The sequence below is a fragment of the Cynoglossus semilaevis genome, chromosome 8, assembly GCF_000523025.1.
Source record: "Cynoglossus semilaevis isolate Cse_v1.0 chromosome 8, Cse_v1.0, whole genome shotgun sequence".
NCBI lineage: Eukaryota > Metazoa > Chordata > Actinopteri > Pleuronectiformes > Cynoglossidae > Cynoglossus > Cynoglossus semilaevis.
In genome coordinates, this window is record NC_024314.1 from 9,493,838 (window position 1) to 9,514,063 (window position 20,226).

Here is a 20,226-nt window from a genome sequence, read left to right on the forward strand (position 1 = left end):
TTTTTTATGACAAGACTTGAAAACAAACTTTTCTCTGAATCCAACACAGTGTACTGTTTATTTTTTATTTCACAGAAAGGTTGACTAATATTCTTAACGTTTGTTTTGTATTAGTTTAAAGATTTATTTTATTTTGTACCAGTAGGGGGAGATCTCGCAGTTGTGTTCTTTGAGAACATGGGACTAGAATTTTTTTTTTCGACCAATTAAAATTTAAAATTAGTTTAATTTCTTTTTAAATTATTTTGTTCATAATTATTTGCAACGTATTTTATATGACTTTATATTATGAGAATAATCGACACGTATGAAAGAGTGGGTACTCACGGTTCTCCAAGTCCACGGACTCTTGCAGGTGGGTTTGATAGCTCGTGGACGTCACTGCCGCGCATGCGTTCTGAGTCTTCCTGATTGTCATGGCTGACACCAACTGGCCAAGCTGTTGCAGGAGTTTAAAAGGCGTCGTACTGGACATGTGTGGTGTCCTGTACGACAGTGGAGAGGGCGACGGTGTGGCTATACCAGGCTCCATCGAAGCCGTGCAGAGGTGAGTTTAAAAAGAAACATAATGCATGTCACACCCTGGTGGTGCAAAGTGCATGAACCCTTTATATTTACGCATAAGCCTCCATTCACTCTCTCCTGTACGATTGAAACTCTGCGTCCACAGTTTACATTTTTTTATTTTAAATGTAAGCTCTCTATTTATTTGCGCTATTGTGAGGTACGAGATATTAAATCTAGATTCAGTTTCACTATAGAAGTACCTGCATTCAACACAAGGTGTCGTTAGAAATCTGTGTTTTATTTCAAGCATACACTGTCATTTTAATTTCTGTGATAACAAAATTATTACATAATATCATTTATTTTTGATGACCCTTAAATATACAGGAACTGAGATTTGTGTGTGTTGTGATAGTTCTTGCCCATAAATAGGTAGAAAATGCACGCCTGAAACAAAACAGTGTGGTGACCTTGCAAAAGTTTGGTTCATTATGACATCCCAGTAGATGGACATGTAGAAAGGCTTAGACTTGAAGTAAGATCCAAGCTCATAAATCTTTACACATTTACAGGCTCAAGGCGTCCGACCTGCAGCTGCGCTTCTGCACCAATGAGACCCAGGCCACCAGAGAGAAGTTTGTGGCCAAGCTGCAGAGGCTGGGCTTCGACATCTCTGTTTCTGAGGTCTTCCCTCCTGCTCCTGCAGTGGTTGCTGTCCTTAAGCAGAGGGGTTTACGGCCTCACCTGCTGGTTTACGACGGTACGGCTTCTCATTAGACAGAATTGATGGCTTCACCACAAGATTATTCACAGCGTCACATATCAACTACAGACTGTGGGGGAAAAAAGAGAAAATGCTTTCATACACTAAAACAAAACTGTGTTTTAGTCAAATGCAAGTATTAACTTCTCAATATTTGGTTTGTTATTATACTGACACTAACATGAGAGTGCATTTGGCATATAAATAATGGTTTTTAGATGTGTTAGAAATATATATTAAAATTTAAATTGACTTTATTTTATCATTTTTTGATGCTGCTCTTGAAATCTGAAACTAATTGAAAATATGGTTCAAAGTTTAAACCGTTTACTTCTCAAACACCTACTTATTGTATCTCCTATCTTCACAGGAGTTCTCCCTGAGTTTGACAGCATCGATAAGACGAACCCAAACTGCGTGGTGATTGGTGATGCAGCCGAGAACTTCTCCTATCAGAACCTGAACGAGGCATTCAGGGTCCTGGTAGGCCTGGAAAAACCAGTGCTCTTCTCTATGGGCCAAGGGTAATTAGTCAAATATGTGTGTGTCCTTGGTCTATCCCTGATCCTACTCTAAGTAAAGAGTGACACCTGGTTGTTTCTTTGTTTTCACAGGAGATACTACAAAGAGACAGATGGTTTGAAATTGGATGTTGGTGTTTTTATGAAGGCTTTGGAGGTATTTGAGTATTTTGTGGGAATGAATAGCAGCATTTGTTCTTGTACATGTCAGAACAGGTAATATTTAACATTAACTCTTGAGATTTTCCCTCCAGTATGCATGTGATTTAGAGGCCGAAGTCATTGGAAAGCCATCCCCAATGTTCTTTCAGACCGTCCTTGGTGACATGAACCTTCAACCACATGAGGTGTGTGACTTTACCACTAGATGTTGCTAAGTCTTGCACAGAAGAAGGCAGTTAACCAAAAAATACAAAATAAATCTATTATTAAAAACACAGCTTTGCAGCTTTCTGTTAAAAAAAACATATTTAATTTATTTAACTTTTTTGTAAGGAATAATACAGAGTTTGTAGTTGTGGCATTTTTCACTTTTTGTAAGCACAGCATTTGACTTCCTCTTTACCTTCCCCTCTTATTCCTTAATATTATTCTCATTTTTCAGGCATTGATGATTGGAGACGATTTGGTGAATGATGTGGGCGGGGCCCAGCATTGTGGTATGAAAGGTGTACAAGTCAGGACTGGCAAATACAGGTCAGTTATAACAAAGAGGATTACAGTCAATTTGTTTTGTATTTGACAAAGTAGTAGAATAGAATGTAATTGAATATAATATAGTATAAAATAGTACTGCAATTGTATATTATTGCATCAGGTTTTTCTGGTGCAGCAGGTAAAACCGTAATATTCGTGGGAACTAAAGCACTTCATAAAACTTCATATAATGTGCTGTTGATATCATTTTAAAAAGCTGAAATGTTTGTGCAGCTCTTGCTGAACTTTAGTTTTGGGGTAAAATGATTAAAATAGTTCTTTCAGCTTGAATCCTACGCCACGTTTAAAATATGAAAAGTAAACCCATTTGTTGCCAGAAGAGGGCGCTCTTACACTAAGACAAGGAGCCTCACTAACCTTGTCAACCCGCTGGCTTCCTGTGGATAAACCTACTTCTTCTATCTCTGTTTTGTTTCTTTTATTTAACATTTAATTTTTTTTACTCAAACTAATTGAGGCACAAACGTTGACATAAGCTTTTATCATCCCAAATTAAGACATTCCTGTGGTGTATTTTTTTTTACTCTAACTGTAATTAAAAAAACACATATGGTCTAACACTTGAGAAAATATACTGCATGCATGTAGTAGTTATGGTATCTCAAAAATAGAACAGTGATGGCAAGAGAGGGGACACCAAAGTAGAACTACACATTACATCACCTCAGATTCACATATTGTAAATTATTTTTGTCCTCATGAGTTATGACCTAGCCCTAAGCTTAATGCATGTACTTATGTTGTATTTATAGAGGTAGATGGTTATGTTTTAACATTTATTTTTGTTAATGAAAAATAATGGTCTTCATTTTAGGTCCTAGTAGAAAGGTTAGTAGAACCAATGACACATATTAAAAATAATAGCAAGGGAAAAGCACTTAGTAATAATAAGTAATAAGTCATACCAGAAATCAGCCCTTACTTGGAAAGTTTTTATTAAAGGCCCAGTGATGTGAATGTTTGTGTTCATGACTGTTGGTAAATTTAGAATAAAGTGTGTTTAATGTAGCCGAACTAATGGCACTCTGAGGCAGTCGTTTTTCATTGTGGTGACTTAAGAACAGTGTTACGCATGTGTGTGTTTATGTTTTTATTTTTTGTGGTCCTGCCATGGGCTGCTTCACTGTGGCATGCAGGGTTTTTTGATCATGTGACCAGGGAATGCTGAGTAATCTGCTTGAGCATCAGTTAGCTTTAATCCTGTGCTAAGAGCACGGCCACTGTACAACCTGTCCACCGTCTGAGTTGTTCTGGTGGCCCTGATGGGTGCGCGTGTGGTCTTGGTGTAGCTTACCTTGTGGGTATATTTTCTGGTAAAATACTACGCTGTTGGAGTTTGTCCTTGTAGTTACATTTTTTATGGGAGAGGATATTTTGAGATTTAAGATTAGTTTGGAGTTGAGATTAGAATTAGGGCCAGATTAGAGTTAGGGTAAAAACTAAGATTAGGCATACATTTGCAATGGTGAAGGTTAGGGTAAGGGGTTAAGGTAGGGGTGAGCCAAGATTTTGGCTTCAAAATTTGACTGGCGGCCCCCTCAGTGTTGGTTGGATGTAGAATGCTGGGTACAATAATAACAATAATAAAATGTACAAGAATAAACCTAAACTTCCAAAGATAATAACTATAATCGTGAGTCACCGGCAGTGTTTCTGTGGGATTTCTGTAGAGATGGGGAGACGTGAGATTTAGCATTGTTTAGCCAAGCAGGCCCAGTGAACCTAGGCTTGCTGGGAGTAGCTATAAACCCACAGTCAGTTCTATGAAAACACAGCTGTTTCTAAGTCAACCAGATGCTGCACAGGCCTCCAGTTCCCATCAGGCCTGGAGGAAAGACAGCTTCAAATACTTCAGGCCTAGTGACAGGGCAGGAAGGAGAACAGATACAAATCTAATCATATCATATGACTTACTTTTTTTTTTTTTTTTTTTAAGAAAGGATCACTAAAGTCTCCATCTCACACACGTTGTCTTTGTCTAACATTCTAGTTAAGTTACCACTAGTTTCTGCTAAAAATAAGTTATAAATGTAGTTTTTGCTCTGTCATTTATAATATATTCCGATTTAAATGTGCATTTGGCATTTTCAACATGAGTCTTTGTGCGAGATACTGGGATACAACCTGGTGTTTTTAATATGCTACACACAGCGGTGCTTATCCTGTAAATGTGATGGTTCCTGCAGATCTAGCTCTCGCTGAAACAAAGTGCCAATACGGTGCCTGCACGTAGTGGTTGTTAAAATTGCAGTGTATGTTATAGAGGTAATTTTAAACTGTTCTGCTGGAGCTCAAGGTCTTATTTTTATTCCTAAATCATGAGAACAAGTTAGCGCACGTCCCCCAGGGGAACCAGAGAACCCCTTTACACTCTAATGTAGAACAGGTTTGCGCAGAGGGGCCTACCATCAGAAAGTGGTTGAAAATTAAAATAGGAGTGGGGAGATCTGACCGCTGATGTTATAACAGTCAGATGAATGGGAACAATCTGCCCACGCTGCGTTCTGCTCCGAGCGTTTCTGCTCTGCTGTGTTGAATTTGGTCGCTACCTTTTACAGCTGCATGTCAAATCTCTGTACCTAAATGCAGGATTGGCAGAAACTTCACGTTGAAAATCAGCACCGAGTGTATAAATGGGTTCTCAGTCTTCTACACATACAGCTGCTGTCATTAGACCAAAAAAAGCTGGCCAAAAATGACCACTGTCATCACCGTTTTTATAATTTTTCAAAAGGGATTAACAATGATTAATACAATACATGTGACTGTATTTTGGTTAGGGGAACAAATATTACAGTATAAAAACAAACTGGCATCAAAACTGTAAATTAAACTGGAATTACCGAGCTACTGGTTTAAGCTTTCAATGATTTTCGTAGGTTGTGAACTGACTGGGGAAACAGGGTTTGTGTTTATAAACTAACGTGAACCAAGGGAAGAATCCTGGCCATTTACCAGATTTTATGTGCCGCTCGACTCAAATGTGCATCATTCCAGGTCCACTGTGATCATCCAATAGAATCAATACCTCATAAAGCCAGGGTTTCTCTCTTGGTGTATGCAGCAACCGTTGCACCTTCATCTTTACTGGTGATGCCTTCAAAAGCCATGTGTGTGTGTGTGTGAGGATGTGTGGGTGGATGTGATTTATGGCGTTGTGAAATTTAAATGTTCCCTTTTGTGTGTGTGTGTGTGTGTTTGACTAGAAAAACATATAATGTTCAACTCTGGTTGTGTTTGGATTTAGTAGTTCTTTCGCAACAAACATGTTGGTTAAAATGAACAAAAGACATTTTATTTCTTGTAGTAAGCAGTCAGGTTTGATTATGGAGTATAAAGCTGTTGAATTCAAATTTCAAAGGTGAAAAATCAATGCTGTACGTAATGAGGCTCCACAATAACATCAGAGCTCCACATGTTAAACATATGTCATTTTGGTCCTTTTTGTTTTCTTGAAGATATTTACAATAGTTTGCCTTGCTGCGTCAGCCTTTCCCCGTGTTGCTTCAGTGAACTACCTCATAATCCTTAACATGTTTAATTTTAAATGTCATATCGAATTTGCAGTATTTATTGTTACCCCTCATCACTATGAATGGCCTCCGTAAGATTACACACTGGGTTATGTTGCACACATCGGATATTTGATCTACTGATTGATTAGCGCTAACGAAGTGTTTTGTTGAGTCCTTTCTTGACGTGAAGTGAAATCAGACAGTTTTGTGAACCGGCGCTGTGTGTCCAGGTCATCTCGCTGCTGTACCTCTTGCTCGTTGTCCCTATTGTACATAGTTTATCCTTGCGGTTTGAGGTCTAGCCTTATTTCTTTGTTCTGTGTTTCTGTTTTCTTATCATCAAAAAACCACCTCGGCAGCACAGCATTAGGGAACTTTGAAGCTCCACCTCATGCTGTTCCTTCATGCACTATTTGTCATCCAGTTGAATTGCCTCTTCAGGTCTGGAGAACAAGTCTCTGAAGCCTTTTATCTTAGCTTAGCATCTTTGTCACTCACGGGGTCAGAGTGGGAAAAAAAATCTAAATTTCCAACCTGATTTGTCCTCTTCCTTTCAGCATTTGTAATTGTGTGAAGCAGAGAGAGAACCAGTCATGATGTGTGAGATGCCAACACAATATTGATGAAGATAGTTTGAATGAAGGCCAGGAAGTTAGGAGAAACCCTCACTGGATTCCCATTGAAGTCTGGCAGCGACGACACAACAAACATTCTCACACAGCAGCCTTCATCATCACAAGGGTTTACAGTGTAAACCTCTCCCTGTGGCCAAACGCTTCACTGCTAATGTGAGTGTTGGGAAGCTGTTGTTTTTCTGTTTTTTTTCCGAGCAGCCCTAGGCAGCCTGAACCTCTCCAGACAGAATTAGCCCCAGATGATAAAAACTGTGAACCACTTTAAAGACACCGCACCATGGTTTTTGTGTCTACAGCCCTCACAGAGGGACACAACAGGAAGTGAACATTGCAGGGGTTCAGTGGCCCTGTGATTATTTCCCAGATTGGTTTTCCTTTCTCTGTTTGCTCCACAGAGAGTTTCATTGGCTTTACTGCTTATGTTTACTTACTTTTAACATTTGGTTGTTTTTTGATTATCATGGCTAAGATGAAAAGACACATCCTGAAGAGAGAGGACACATCAATCAAACTTAGGAGTGTATTTATGAGAACATCAGTTGTAGGTCTTGGCCTCTGGTTGTTAATTCTTCAGAAATACATTTTCATGGAGCTCCCATGACTTCACATTAGCTGGACAAGGCTAATCTTGCACATTAGCCACGTGTGCTAAGTTTGTGTATGTTTGTTTTTGTTTGTTTTAAATAAATTGGGGCTAAATTAGAAACTTTGTTTTAACACCTATCAGAAGGTCTGAGCTGCAAACATAATAGACCACCACTGTCTCTCTTCTCTTCATTTTTTTTTTTTGTTTATGCATAAACTCTATGCAAATGTTGCCTTCAGTTCTACGCTGCGTCGGCTGTAAACAGTGTAACACGCATGTCTTATCAGCAAAAGCTGTTATTCTAATGCACTGGTGCTGCCGTGTGCGTCGAATAAGATCAGTTAGAACATGTTGTTCTCAGCAGATGGCCTGTATGCAAATGTGCAGAACTAGCAGTGGAACTGCTAACAAGTCTCTATAACCTGCAGGTGTGAGGTGGTGCAGCTGTATGCATTGGTAAAGTTTACTATGGCATCTTGAAGAAAAAAGAGGATAAGCAATAGGAGGATGTGTATGAATAGAAATGTTATATGAATGACAGATGGATTGTCCAATAGGGGCATGGTTATGTCCTCCTTTTGTTGATGTGTAGTAATTTTTAGATATCTTTAGGTATAATGGTAAACTCCACTACAGTGTAATTTTCGACTGTTGGTTTGATGCCGGCTATTGTTGAAGTCACTAATTACTTGGTTTGCAACTGCGGTGTTTGTAAAACTCAATAGGATAAAGCATTGGGAAAATGAAATATCAGCTCCCCTCGCTGAATGAATGGCGACGCTGATTGACTTACAAAATCTGGGTCTTCAATTAACTGCCTTGTGTGTCTTCAGAAAGCCGATGCTCCCCTGCTCTGACATAATTCACCTATCAGATCTCAGTTCTCAGAAAAGCAGACGGACAGGAGAGTGAACACAACACGGCAGTGTTAGATTTATGGGTGGGCTTTGTTCTGTGCAGATCCGTGTCACGGCTGTGTAGCACGGCAGCCATGTACTGTGTGCATGACTGCTGAGGCCCTTTGGCTCTCACCTCCATACTGTAATTCAGTCCATTTCGTCTGTCAGCCCCTCACTGGTGTCCTATAGAGTCTGTGGCAGCGATAATCGCCATGGTTTCTCAGGTGTGTGCCTCTTAGGTAGGGAGGGAACCTGTGGAATGTACGTATGTGTGCTTCTATATTTCATGGCCTTTTTTGTGAATGTCCCAGACATTCAATGTGCCAGAGCAAGTAAAGCTCTTGCTGCATTTCCTCTGCATGTCTGCTGTGTCTCAGCCTTTGTGAACCACTGTTGCTCATTAGACAAGTGTGTGTAAGCATTTTAGAATGTCTGGTATATGGGCACCGCTGCCCACACCCTGTCCCTTCCTGTCAACCACTGTTCACACATTAGCTATGTGTGAATGTGTGTTTAAAGGAAGTGAATCTTATCTCATTCTGCTCTTCTCTGCAAAGGCTGTGGGCTGCTGGGAACTCAACGGCTACATCATTTTCAAACACCTCGCAGAGGCCTGTTTGCCTATGTACCTTCAGAGAGTCGACTTACAGTAGCTCGGTATATCATGCTACAGTATGTGCACAATACAGTCTTTGAACTGAGGAGGAATCCACAGGGACCCACTTTTGTATCGGGGCCCCTCTGGATCATCAGGAAGTGATATCAACGGCACTGTGACCCGGTTGTGTTTGTTCAGTGAAAAACGATTATTTTGTCTGTATCCCAGAGGCACAGCGCCGCAAGTCAAGAGAAATAGAGACAAAATACATGCAGTATTTGATCCTCAGAAAGGCCTTTCTGATTCAGTGTTACTGTGTTCAGAGGTTGAACACTGGAGTTACTAATAAGTAAATGGGGAAAATATGAATTTCCCCATTGTGGGCTAATAGAGGACTTCTTAAAAGACAGAATAATATTTTACCTTTTTTTTCATTTAAAATGATTAATCACGATTAGTCATGATTAATTAATTCATTGTCACACTATATTTTTATCCACTCCAGAGAGTTATTATCCTCCCATTAGTTTGGAAGTAAGTTTGTGGATAGAAAATTGTGGATGTATTTCCTCCTTTTGTGGTTCAGGCTTAAAAGCATGAGACCTTTTGTCCAAGGCAGCATTTACCACTTTTATAACAGTTACACTGAGGTTAATCACTTTGGTGTCTAATCTGTGCTTCCATCCCATTTCCATGAACTGGAAATGACAGCACGGCGGGTAATGTAAACATAATCAGTTCTAGGATCGTGTTCCTCGTCTCGCCTGTGCTCTAGTGCTGCTGACGTGAGTCTCAGCACTGCTTTGCATTTTCCCTTGGTCTTTATTTTCCTAACATTTACATTCCTATTTTGCCTATATTTAACTTATGTTAAATTTAGTTTTTTTTTAAAGGTAGATGCTGGAGTCTGCAATCAACATCCTACCCTTTCGGTCTGAAAGACATTGATTGCAACTAGGGATTCAAAGCCTCAACCTAATATTGCTCCCCATCATTACATTAACATTGTTTGTTTCTCTTGTGAGATGACAGTAATGTTACCTGATTCTATCCAATCAGTGTAAGGGAGGGTAGCCTCATTCTTGGTCACTTGATTCTAGAGCATTTTGACCTTTACCACATTAACACATACACAGAGATAATCCCATACCAGGGCTCCAAAGACTGAGTGCTGTTTCCAGGCTGATAGGCACAGAGAGGTTAAAGAGCTTGATGAGGCTCTAGTGGGTGTCTGACCCTGACCCAGCATCCCTCAGCACCCTGGGGTGACAGCTTCCCCTGACTGCAGGTTCATCTAAAGCCTGCTGGGTGTTATAAGTCCATGAGACATTAATAATTAACCAAAGCTTCTTTTTTCACAGCCAGACTATACTCCCACAGTGGGACTATCCTCCCACTGTGAGACAAAGGAGCTGGTCGAGGCCTGGCCACTGAGCCCCTCACTGGTGCTTTTCCTCCCGTGAGACGGAGAAAGAAAGGGAGAGAAAGAAAAGCAGTGAGAGTGGGAGAGAATCGTGAGAGAGCTGAAGCTCACAGATGGCAGCCTGAAACTAGGGCTGCCTCTTAAATACACGAAAACAGGCCTTCAGTTCTTTCAATAGGCATCCAATCCGTCTTGCAATTAGGCTTCTTGGCCAGGAGATTTGGGGCCTCGCCTGGTTTCTCTTTGAGCCATGTTTTTTTTTTTTTGGCTCTGAACAATTTGTGTGCCGTTGCACAAAATTGTGTATTGTTTGTATTTGAAGCAGGTGAGTCAGCAGTCCACAGGGCAAAACAACTGAGCTCAGTGAGATATAGAGATACACTCACAAATAAACGCTTACTCAGCAAGCTATCATTAGCATGGCTAAGAATACAAGGCTGAAGAAAAGACATTCTGTGGATTTAGGTCACTTAAATTATGTGAGGACAGTCCTCATCTTGTCAAATCCTCAATATACTTTAATAACATTTTAGAGAAAAATGTTTTCAAATATATACTTATGTCTTAGATCAAATACATGTATGTCTATTATGGAATTGGAAAAGAACTGTGACCTTCTGAAAATTAGGTCTAAATTATTCAGTTTGATTTGATGAGGATTCATGTGGTGACCTTTCAAGATAAAGTTAAGCCCGCTCACTCTGCTGACGCCCTCTGACCTTAACAACATAGCCAGTGGCACAGTGTAGTGCTAACAGTTATAGCAGCACTACAGGTGATATTTATCATCCCAACTCCTTTTATTTGTCTTACTAAAACCATTACAGATACACACTTCCATAGCATTGTTTAAGATAATTATACTCGAGCTAATTCAAATGACATCACTGTATTGACTACAGTGAGAGTGGAGCCAGATCCAGTCCTATGTGGTCACAGGAAACGCTTTAATGCCAGGTGTGAACAGTCGTAAAATCTGTACAGGACCAGGTCACTCAGGACAGATTATATTATCGGGTCTAAATGGAATCTATTGCAACATAATGGGTATTTGAAATCATGACCTGCACCATCTGCACTATTTAAATGCAAAAGTTTCCAAAACACTAGTGTGGTAGGTCGAAGGTTTATGGCTCATGTCCTGTTGGCTCAGCCTCAGCAGTATTTGTGGTTAGTAAAGGCAGAAACTTTCCAGAGGGTGGTTTCAGCAGTTGAAGGTAGGCTACGCAACGTTTCAGTCACTCTCTCAGACATCTTTCGTGCTCACAGGAGGCTGTAAGAAAACTACACGATGGCAAGGAGACAGTTATTATTATTATTATTATTATTATTATTCATGCTACAGGCAGGAGTTCCCCTTTATGACCCATTTGAACCCTGAGGAATCGTGCAGAGTGAGGACTGTGTTTCTGGACCTTTGGGCTGTTCGTGACTCATCATGTCACTGCTTTCACATCGTAAATTGATAACAAGTGATACGTGGCCACAACACAGGGGAGGATGTGAAGGCCTCAGCTTAGCATCTGTCATTTTGTTTTCCGTTACCATAACACACATGCAACACTTGGTTTCTACAGTTAAGGGACACAGTTCCCTTTTCTTTCTTTTTTTTTCTTTAAATTTAAGACGCTGCAGCTGCTGTTTGTGTCAGCTATGTAACTATGTATGCGTGTCTTGTTGTGATTCTGTCAAATATCAGGTAAATGAGAAAGGGAGAGCAGAACTGAAGCCAAGGAGCAGAATTGTGATGATGATAAAACCAGAATGGAACATCTCAACTGAACTGTCTGTTATTTCTCTTCCTGTCTTTTTATGGATCCTTACACGCCATCAATCTCCCTCATGACCTTTAGAGCTAGTCCAGCCACAATCACTTTCTCCCCCCCTGAGTCACATAACATCATATGTTTCATTGCAGGTAGGTGTGTGTTTGTTTACACACACACACATATATATATATATATGTGTGTGTGTGTGTATACATATATACAGTATATATATAAAGATTTGTGCATACGAGTGTATATGTCACCCCTTGCTCTCCACCCTTGTTGTCTGGGGTTGGAGTCTAATATCACCCACCAGGCGTGGCAGAACATAAAGTCTGCAGTTGTATTTGGGTTCTGTTCCCCCCGAGACCTGGTAATATAGTCCACCATGGTCTGAAAAAGGCAGTGTTTTGGCTGAGGGTGCGTTTCCCAGTGTAGTATGAAAAACCCACTCCTGCACAATAAAATGGGCTGAGTGTTTTTCCGTCTCTCTCATTGGCAAACTGATTTGTCTCCCCTCACAGCTCTCGCACCTCTTGTAAACGTCTTTATACACTCAAAGGCCAGGTGTAGCTACTTATTCCAAAATGCACTGTTGTAGTCAAATTTATGTCGAAAGGCTCATTTAAAGATGTATTTCATTTAAACTTGGTCATTAAGAATGTGTCACCTCTAGCCTTTCCTTTTTGTACAGAGGATTGATCTGCCTGGATCATGGATAATATAAAATATATTACAGTAATAAGATTTTTATTTGCTTTTAAATGCTTTAGTCTCCAACACCACAACTGACTGTTTAGCTTTCTTGTTAGCACTAAAGAATGTGTGAAAGTAACAAAACAAAAATGTACAGGCACAGAAGGATTTTTAGTCTGCAGGAAAGTGGTTTAATTAGGCTTGTTTACTCTTAAACTCCCAGCAAGTTAGCTTGCTTTCTAATAGTTAAACAACAAGCCTTCTTTGCATTCTTTTAAAGATGGTCAACGAGGTCTATGTCGTGTAGAGAGAGAGCCTGCTCTGCTGGATTGTGCAGTCTCTCGTCCTACACTTAAGTAAACTGCCTCCTTTTTATATTTTCTAAAGTCCACACTGGTGTTAAGGCACAATCGTTTGAGTTGTACTCACATGGTGTGTGTGTGTGTCAAAAGTGCCTTTTCACAGTCTCGCTTTCTGCCAATAATTTTAATATGACTGGTTTTTACCAAGTAATGTGAATCTTTTTAAAACCAAGCAAGGTCTTTTCCATTACCACGGGACGTGTCTGCTGATCTTTTTTTAATGGGAAGCTACAAACAGCATGACTTATGGTTGCACAACTTGTCGGCAGCTGAAATTTATTAATCACTGCAGTAATTATCCGCTGGAAATCTCTTACATATTTGCAGTAATGAAAATGTTGGTGACTTGTGTTTGGTGTGGTTGTGTCTGGAGCAAAACAAAACAGACACTCACTTTGTTTGCTTTTCCTGGCTCACTTCTGTGTGGTACCTCATCTCTTTTTCCTGTGTGCTAAGCTGACTTTCTCACACAAGTGCACTCGCCGTATGAGTCACATGTATCCACTTTCATGTTGAGCAGCCAAGTTGCTATAAAAATTTGTCGGCTTGTTTTATAGATTCAAATATTTTGAGCGTCTCTGTGTGACAGTCTAAGCCTCTATAATACAGCTGCCTGAGAACTGAGGGGTATGTGTTGATTCACGTGTGCTCATGAGCAGCTTCCTTGAGTCTTTTATCCCGGGGCATGTCATCCGGAATACGACAGTTGTTTATTTTTATTAATAATTTAAATGTCGACCGCAAACCCCTCTCCAGAAAAGTTGGTACAACTTCCTAAACGAGGAATATTAGTATCTCAACATGTGAGTTCATTTAACCCTTTAGTAAACAGACAAAAACAAAGTTAGTTGTACTTGTAGTGCTTGGGCTGTTAAACGTTTACAATTGTTTTAAATGATTAATCAACGGGTAACTGTGGATTTATCGTGATTAATCACGATTAACCTGGATGGATGCTTGTGTTTCATATCTGATTTTATATGTGAACGATCCAAGCGATGGAGTGGAATTATCAGATAAACAGCACCTGACATGGGCGCAAACTGCTAAATGTACATGACCTTTGACCCTTTGGCAGGTAATGCATAACATAGCATCTGCCTTTCTGCCTTGACACACTAAACTCTGAACTACCATAGATAAAAACATTTTCACCAAGAGTATGCCGTTGCATAAACAAACCCTCTGAGACCATATATATATTTTCCTTTTATTTTACAGTAGTTTGTTGGAAAAGCAGTAAAACAAAGAGTAGTAAGGACACCAACAGGCTCAACAAACAAATGAGTTTCTGTCTTTGGACATTTGGACATGTCTGGACATGTGTAGTCAGTGCTCAGTAACAGGATGTTAGTGAGCAAACTGCTCTCCATAACTGACAACCTCTCCACCTCAGAGACAATTCAGTGATATGACAGATGCAATTTCTTTCTAAAATAACTCAGCAAAATATAACTGTCCTCTGACCTCTGTCTTTCTGGAAATTGGGTTTTTCCACGTTTTACAATTTATCTTTTGCAAAAGTACATTCTGGATTCACTGGATATATGTATATTAATAACTTTATTTTATATATATATTATTCTTTCTATTCTATTATTGTTTCCTGGTCTTTGGAAATATTCCTACAGTTCCCCTTTTCTTTCTATCTTTCTTTCTTTTTCTGTCTGCTTGTTTGGTAGCTGCTGTCACAAGTGAATTTCCCTGACGTCTACAATACTTCTCTTCTTCCTTCCTCTTCTACATGCAAAGGGGAAGATTTATTAATTCTGTGCCATCAAGCTGTTTTAAGGTTGACTAAAGGGAATTGAAATATCTTCTGTGGTTAAATCTCATCAGCATGTTTTTAAAAGAACTGTTGCATAAAATTCTATGAAATCAGCATGTAAAAAAAAAAAAAGAGAGAGAAAAATATCCGGACTGTCCTTATCAAAAGGTGCAAAAGAAATTTTCCTTCTTGTGACAGAATCAGACTTATTTGTTGAGGTTATTTTTCTTCTTAATTTTCTACATCCGACTGCAGTCCAGATGCCCAGATGCAGAGCCACAACTGACATCAATTATCTATAAAAGCAAACAGTTAGTATCTTTAAACCAAATGGTTTGTAATTGCAGTGAAAAAAACAGAATGTGAACCCCTCATAAAACTGCTTGGGAGTGTGATGTAGGTATTCACTACTAAAGAAGAAGTAATAGGTAGTGGCCAGACTGAAGAAGATCTGTGAAGTGCTTAGGGTCATGGTTTGTGACCTTATATATTCTGTATATTTCTATATTTACACTTATTCTGTTAGGGAGTTCTATTTAGAAAAAAAACACATTGTAGCTGTTGATGAAGGGTTTATATCCCTCTTTTTTAAGCTAATTTTAAACTCACTGACATAATAAATATTCAGCTTTTATGACATGGAAAAAACTTTGGCAGTTCCCAGATTCCCAGGGTGTAATCCTCACTGTGGGAAATCTGAATCCCCCTCTGTAGTTTCTATTAAATTTGCAGTATAATAAAGCAGAAATGACAGGAACTTTTTGGATAAACAAATGTGGCTGTAGGGCTGGGTGTCTTGGTGAAGTAAGAACCGACTTCTCTGTGAGTCTATTAACTGAAGTAAAGTCTTGGCATTTGCTCATGTTCTACCTCATCGCTGATCTCATCGCCATAGTGACCATAAAGCTCAGGGAACCAAAGCTGTCTCTTCACGTGCCTTCATATTGCACTGACCTGAAGGACATGCAGTGCTGCGTATTACCTCATCAGTAACCAGAGCTGAGTTGTGCTGAATTTTGCATGGTCACATTGACCTGGTTACTCGTATATTATTCATGGCAATGGGAGGGAAGCAGCAAAATGAATATAGACACACACACACAGACACGACCATGCGTTCATGCATATCTAAGAGGTTGAGGCCAGGGGGCAGATTTACAGGAGCATCAGGTTGGAAGAGACGGTGTGTTCGATTGCTGTTGGCTTCACTGTTTGAAACATGAGAACCATGTGACTAACTCGCCTGTGTGTTTCGTGTCTCGGTGTGTGTGTGTGCGTGTGTGAACTCAATCAGTCCTGGGGCTGAACTGGCTGCAGGAGTAATCCAGCACAGGAGACATAACACCTCGACCATTAGCGCAGCAGCTCACGTAACCCAAGCACTGGCGGCTGACAGACATGCGTAAACATATGGCACTGCTTGCCCGCATTCAGTGCAGCTTTAGTATTCCACACCTTCCTCCCTCCCTCCCCCCTTCCCCACAGGCCTCTTCTTTCTGCTGCTACACTTGGGCAGCTCACAAATATTTGCCATGGTCCTCTGTAAGCTCTCAGAGGGCAGGATTAATGGCGGTGTGTGCCGCACACCCCGAGCCAGACAAAGCCTCTCCATCTGGAGCTCCAGGCCATGACTCGGGGAACAGAGGCAGCACACAGAGCCCGGTCAAGGCAGCCCGCAGAGGGCGGATCTATAGGCACCACTTCATAAATGAGCAGGAAAAGAAGTCCTGTGCAGTCCCACAGATGAATGGAGGGGGCGTCTCTGTCTTTTCATGTAATGGGGGAGGAAAAGGGGTCCTACTTGTCGGCCTGCGTCTGGTGCCACGCCAAATAGATCACATTTCGTTCAACAGCTGATTAAACCGCCATATCTTCACCAATCACTGGGCACAGAGCATGAACAAAGAACAAAGGCATCAGCCCTGAGGACAGGCCAAGAAAGCTCTAACCCTCCTGGTTGATCCGGACAGGGTTTTTACTGTAATCCTAGGTAAATCATCTCAGCTAATCAAAACATAAACAAGTGAGCCTTATAAAAGTGCATTAAAAAGGCCAGAAAAAGAAGCACAGCATGTGGATTCTCCTCTGTCAGCTTTAAACATGCGTCTCCAGGAGCAGTAAAAAACTAATTTTCTTCCCTCCTGGTTCTTTATGGGCTATAAATGTCAAATGGTATAAATATCTGAACTTAATATTGGGTGACCTGTTGACACGGAGACCTTCAATGGCTACTTTAAATAATGGTCTCATCCTCTAATGGTCTAAATTTTCTTTTTGAAAACAGGTTGACAACAGCTGTTTGAAGGATTAGGAAACATTCATTGGACCCAAAAATAAATCTAAATAAATGTATAAAGGGTAGGTCTGGGGCACTGTTCTGAATATACTTTAATGTACTGAATATAAAGAGTGTATAAGAAATCTGCAACGCTATTTGGTGAGAGACAGTGAGACAAAAGGAACCACTCATAACTTAATAACAAAAAAAGTACATTCACTGCTCTGTTGGTTTTGAAAATAAGTACATGTTTAACTTAGCCTACGGGAGTCAGTTAATATTTAGCTTAAGGTGATTCCCTCCACAAATCCTTCTTTTATATATATATTATATTCAAGTACCTTGAAGCCTTTCTCAAAAAGGCACCTACTTGGTTCAAGTCTGTTTCCTCCAATAAAGCATCAGGTAAGAGAGAAGGCACATGCCATTGGCGTCAGCTCATGAGTGGCCAATTTTAGAATTTGGGCAGAGTTTAAAGAGTTAATGAAGTTCTGTTGTTGACTCAAGTAAACTGTCAGGCCGGTCACAAATATTTGAAAAACCAGCTCACAGGACTAGCAGACTTTTACTGACATCTCCATCCAACTGTAATTTGGTAGTAGACGTCCGTTTCGTTGGTTTCCAAATACTGTAGATTGTCTTTTAATTTAGTCGATTAAAACAAATACAAAAGAACCCTGAGAACACTGTGTGATTTTTCAATTAACACTTATGCCTTTTTACTTACACTGGATAGTGAAACCACTTCACTATGCTGGAGGGCCTTTTGGCAAACAGCTGCACAGACACCTTAATGTGCAGCCATAATAACACGTCAAGTAATTAACAGCAGAGACTGTTTGAGTTTATTGCTGTTGACGGGGAGTGAGCTCTGATGAAGACAATGTTAACCATCACTGGGTATGCTTGTCCTTAGTCTGTCTTCGACCCTCATGTCCTGCTCTTTTCCACTCTATACAGCCAGTATTGTTAACGTCAGATTCTGATAGCATCTTCGTGTTTACCAACGCTTGTTTGTTCCAGCTTCTTCCTGCTGTGCGAGTCTTAAAGTACACAGCCTTTTTTTTTTTGCATTTCCTCCCTCAGGCCCAGCGATGAGAGACACCCAACGGTGACGGCCGATGGCACTGTTGACAATCTGGCCCAGGCTGTGGACATGATCCTCGCTCAGAGGGGACACTGAGAAAAAAGGGAGTGTGCGATGGAAACTGTCCAATAAACTGTAGTACAGGCATGTGACTGGTAGTATTATCAAATAGCTCCAAATTTCTAGTTTGAAGTAAAAGTTCTGCCGCGTTGTAGCATTTGATCAACACCTGTCTGTCTTTGAAATATGTCTGCCAGCGCCACCCTGGTGGTCTACGCTGAACACACTGGAACACATTTTGCAGCTGTATGACCCAGATAGAGATAGTGTGGAACCTGTAGAGCCGCTTTGTGCATTTGTCAGTACACGACATAAATAAGACACCACATGCTGCCGTGGATGTGGCTGTAACCAGCTGCTGAATGACGGTTATGTGGGAAAGTACAGTTGTGTGTTCACACGCTGCTAGCACCGCAGTTAGATTCATATTAGGGCGGCTGTTCACCTAGGTTTTTTAATGGAGCTGTAGTCTGTTTCAACATAGTGCAATTAATGTGGGTAAACAGTCCTGTTGATAGTGAAGGTCTTAAAGAATAGCACTGTGTTGTTAGTAATGCAATTCTTTGGCTTTGACGATGATGAATAAAGCTATTTTACTAGTCCACGCGCTGTTCCAAACATTTCTCTTCCTGCATTCCCTCTATCGCCTCAGTCATTGTTACTGTGTGTGTGTGTTTTTTAAAAGGTTCAAGGTCCCACAGCCTTGGGGGAAAACTTAGCCCTGGATCTGGTTGAAACTGGACTCAGTGTCAGAGCAGCTTTTGTTTTATGAAAACAAATTGTCGAAAATGGGAAGTGAGCTGGTCCCAGAGATGATGAATGCAGAACTCAGCCGGGTGTGATGAATTACGCCGGCGTGCTGGCTCATATTTCTCCTTCTGCAAACAAAATGAACTGAGCTCTCCATCACCGGGGTGAAGCGGCACATATCTACAACTGCTTATCTTTATTTACACGACTGTGCACCGCCTGTGAGCGGGGCCGGGATGTCGCAGTTAACGTTGATGATTCCCGCTCATTATACGCAGCATGTTCACTTCGTTGGCTGCACTGAGGTTAGATAAAATGATTAGGTTTTTAAAATGGTTATTGGGCTTGTGTGTGCCAGCTGGATTATTGAGGCCTCTGGAAGTGGGGCGTAAAACAAACGATCCTCCGTCACTGCCCCCGAGGTTTCATTGTACCAAATGGATTCATCAAGAACAAAAGCCCATTGCCAAGTGATTCACCGAGGCCTTTCTGGTTCAACTCACCATTAACTGACACAAGCTTGAGTGTTATTGGGCAATTATAGGTAATGAAATGCTATGAAGTATTATGAAACAGCTCAGTGTGCCAAAGCTAACTTTGTTATTCTGATTTGGAAAAAATATGTTGAGTAACTAGTTCTCAGTTTCAACAGATTAAACCATGATTTCACTTTTTATTTAATGACATTTGGTTTATAAAAATGGTTCCTGTGTCAATCATTTACCTTGCAACAGGCTGTTAAACATTGATTTATTGCGGTCGGAGGATTGAGTTCATTGTCCTTTGAAGACATAAAAAGCTAAATTTTAAACTTTTTGAAACTTCAATAAAACACTACAGTCAGTGGACTAATACCACATCTACGAATGTCTTGTATTTTTGACTTTTTTAATTTTACTGTGTGAAATGTAAAATCCCTTCATTACTAATTATTTGTGATCAATCCCGTTAGTCATCAGCTGTGTATGCTTTCGCTGTAGCCGTTTGTCATCCACTCCCTCCGGGCTCTCCTCACCCATTTCACACAAGTTACATATTAGCAGCAGTTTTCCTGGCTCTGAGCTGTAAACACTGATAGTGTCAGTGTTGCACGGAAAACATTGATTCTTTCACTGCAGCCTCAGCTGCTGCTACAAAGCACGTTTGGCCTTTAGATAATAGAGACATGTCTGGACATGTTTGACATCCCCATACCAGCAGTGTGTCCTCAGATTTTCAGTGAATGAAGCTGCCGTTGTTGTGACGAATTTCTAGTTGGAGGTTTTTACGTAAATACGTGTCACCTTCACATC

The 20,226-nt window shown here is 40.5% G+C and overlaps 1 protein-coding gene across 10 annotated transcripts in view; it reads left to right on the forward strand.

Annotated features, from left to right (window-relative positions):
• The first annotated feature begins 345 nt into the window (after window positions 1–345).
• lhpp (phospholysine phosphohistidine inorganic pyrophosphate phosphatase) overlaps window positions 346–20,226 on the forward strand; it is a 68,541-nt gene continuing 48,660 nt past the window's right edge. For 8 of the 10 annotated variants that reach the window (XR_003050387.1, XR_003050388.1, XR_003050382.1 and 5 more), the window contains exons 1-6: window positions 347–547; window positions 1,080–1,267; window positions 1,641–1,794; window positions 1,885–1,948; window positions 2,046–2,138; window positions 2,396–2,487. Coding sequence is in view for 1 of the 10 variants with exons in the window: in XM_008314591.3 (XP_008312813.1) it covers window positions 417–547; window positions 1,080–1,267; window positions 1,641–1,794; window positions 1,885–1,948; window positions 2,046–2,138; window positions 2,396–2,487; window positions 18,124–18,220 (819 nt within the window). In the remaining 9 variants the exon portion in view is untranslated. Of the gene's footprint in view, window positions 548–1,079; window positions 1,268–1,640; window positions 1,795–1,884; window positions 1,949–2,045; window positions 2,139–2,395; window positions 2,488–18,123; window positions 19,794–20,226 lie in introns of those variants that run through there. The other 2 variants (XM_008314591.3, XR_003050384.1) reach the window with 2 other exon arrangements.